This window comes from Fulmarus glacialis, unplaced genomic scaffold (genome assembly GCF_000690835.1).
Source record: "Fulmarus glacialis isolate BGI_N327 unplaced genomic scaffold, ASM69083v1 scaffold22434, whole genome shotgun sequence".
In the NCBI taxonomy this organism is placed as follows: domain Eukaryota; kingdom Metazoa; phylum Chordata; class Aves; order Procellariiformes; family Procellariidae; genus Fulmarus; species Fulmarus glacialis.
The window spans coordinates 29,693-31,585 of NW_009210176.1; the positions used below are offsets into that span (position 1 = coordinate 29,693).

The 1,893-nt window shown below is 57.7% G+C and overlaps 1 protein-coding gene across 1 annotated transcript in view; it reads left to right on the forward strand.

The window, feature by feature from the left end:
* LOC104076281 (voltage-dependent R-type calcium channel subunit alpha-1E) overlaps window positions 1-839 on the forward strand; it is a gene marked incomplete at both ends in the record, with an annotated part of 30,527 nt that extends 29,688 nt beyond the window's left edge. The window contains one exon of the mRNA XM_009577100.1: window positions 711-839. Within this exon, the coding sequence (XP_009575395.1) occupies window positions 711-839 (129 nt within the window). The remainder of the gene's footprint in view (window positions 1-710) is intronic.
* Window positions 840-1,893: the final 1,054 nt, after the last annotated feature.

A 1,893-nucleotide genomic window follows, 5' to 3' on the forward strand; every position in this document is an offset into this window, starting at 1 on the left:
TGTTGTTGGTGTGCTTTCGCCGCCCACCCCGACACTTGTCGGATGCAGTGTGGTACCACTGTGCATCTCCAGCCCGGTCCGTGTCCCCGGGGTCTGTGGTACTCTGTGTGACCTGTCTACCGCGCAGGCAGGCGTCCCCTGCCCCGGCCACCCTCACTGTGCCACCGTCCTGCCGGCGGGGAGGGGGCCCCATAAAGTCACCTTCTAGCAGATCTCCTGGGTCGCTCCCCGCCCACCTCCTTGACACCGTGTCCTGTACAAAAGAGTCCCCTAAATTGGGAGTTAACAAAAGCACAAAGGTGCTGCGGTCGGCGTGCTGTCTTTTAATGGGGATGTGGCCAGAAAGCCTTTAAAGCAGGGTCAGAGAGGAAATCCCCTACGCTCGTCCCCTTCTGGCAAGAGGAGGAGGAGTTAAAGCCTGGGCAGTCAGGGCATCCCCAGGCCCAGGCTGCCGCTGAAGAGGCGCAAGATGAATTGGCCGTCGGGCGAGCCTGAAGCACCACGTCTGGGCTCACCTGCCATAGATTGTGAATCGGAGATTATCTTTCAGTGGCGACCTGACGGATGATATGTCTTAGACTCCCTTTTTGGCCCGCTTAAATTCTGCCCCCGGTTGAGCGAGCAGGGCTGTCCCCTGCAAACGGGGCAGAAGCAGCGCGCTGCCCTGCTCCAACCCCATCCCAAGAGCTTGGCTGTGTGTTTATTTCCAGGAGCCAGAGGTTAGGGAGTTTCAAAGAGTGCAGCCCTCTAACCGTGGCAGCTGCCTTCCCGTGGACACTCAGGACCACGCTGTCTCTGGGAGGGCCTCCTCCATGCCTCGTCTCACTGTGGATCCCCAGGTAAAACCAAGCAAAGCCCCCACGGGTGCCGGGTCCAAGCAAAGCCTACCAGGTAACACTGGGGCTTTTCTCCGCGCTGAGCGAGTCCCGCCAGCCCCACGGCTTCCCCAGCGCCCCGATATCGGAGCGTCTCCCCATCTTTGGGGTGCTGCACAAGTAGGAGAGCTGCTGTTCCCCAACATGGGGGACAGCGGCAGCAGAGAGCAGCCAAGGGAATCGCTCTCCTGGCTCATGTGGGAGGTCCACGGTGGAGCAGGGAGGTTGCAGGGTTTCCCCACGGTGGGACACCCCTCCTTTCCTCCAGCCCTGGGTGCTGGCTGAGATTGGAGGAGTCCCAGCCCGGCTGTCAGATGATCTCCCAGGTGATGAAACACCTTTTTCTTCCCTTCCTGTTGTCCCAACACACACGCTTCTCCGTCTGTTCCGGGGAACCCAGGCCACATCTCACCTCCTCGTCTGTCTGCCCGGTTTCTCTGTTGTTCTGTCTTGTACTCAGCCTCTACCAAGACACAGACGCTCTTACGGGGTTCGGTTTTGCTGTGAAGCCTCTGGGTCTGCTTTCTCACAGAGGTCCTGGTGTCGGTGCTGGTGTGACATGAAGGGGCGTGAAGAGGGAGGGAGGCTTTGCCTTGTGGGCTTTATTGACTATTTGGCAGCAGGGGAGATGATCAAGAGGAGAGGATGGGAGCAGAAAGGGTACGGTATGAAGAGAGGAGACAGGGAGAATGGCCCGAGGCTGCAGAGGCAAAAAGCTGCTAGAATAAAGCAAAGAAAAATATAGAAGGAGGTGATGTTTTCCACAAAGCATGTGAGAACACAAGCTAGAAGGAGGGGAGAAGGTAGAAAGGAGAAGTATGAGAGAGAGAAAGGAAAGGAGAGGGAAGATAAAACAACAGCGTGAGCGGGGAGAGAGAGAATGAGTGCAGGGGATGGGGATGTGGGAATCAATGAGGACCAGGGAGGCCTGGAAAAGGGGCAGCAGCAGCCGGGAAAACAAACACTGAGCGAGGGGCACTGGGGGATCCCCTCTCTGTCAATGATTTCTTCTTCAATG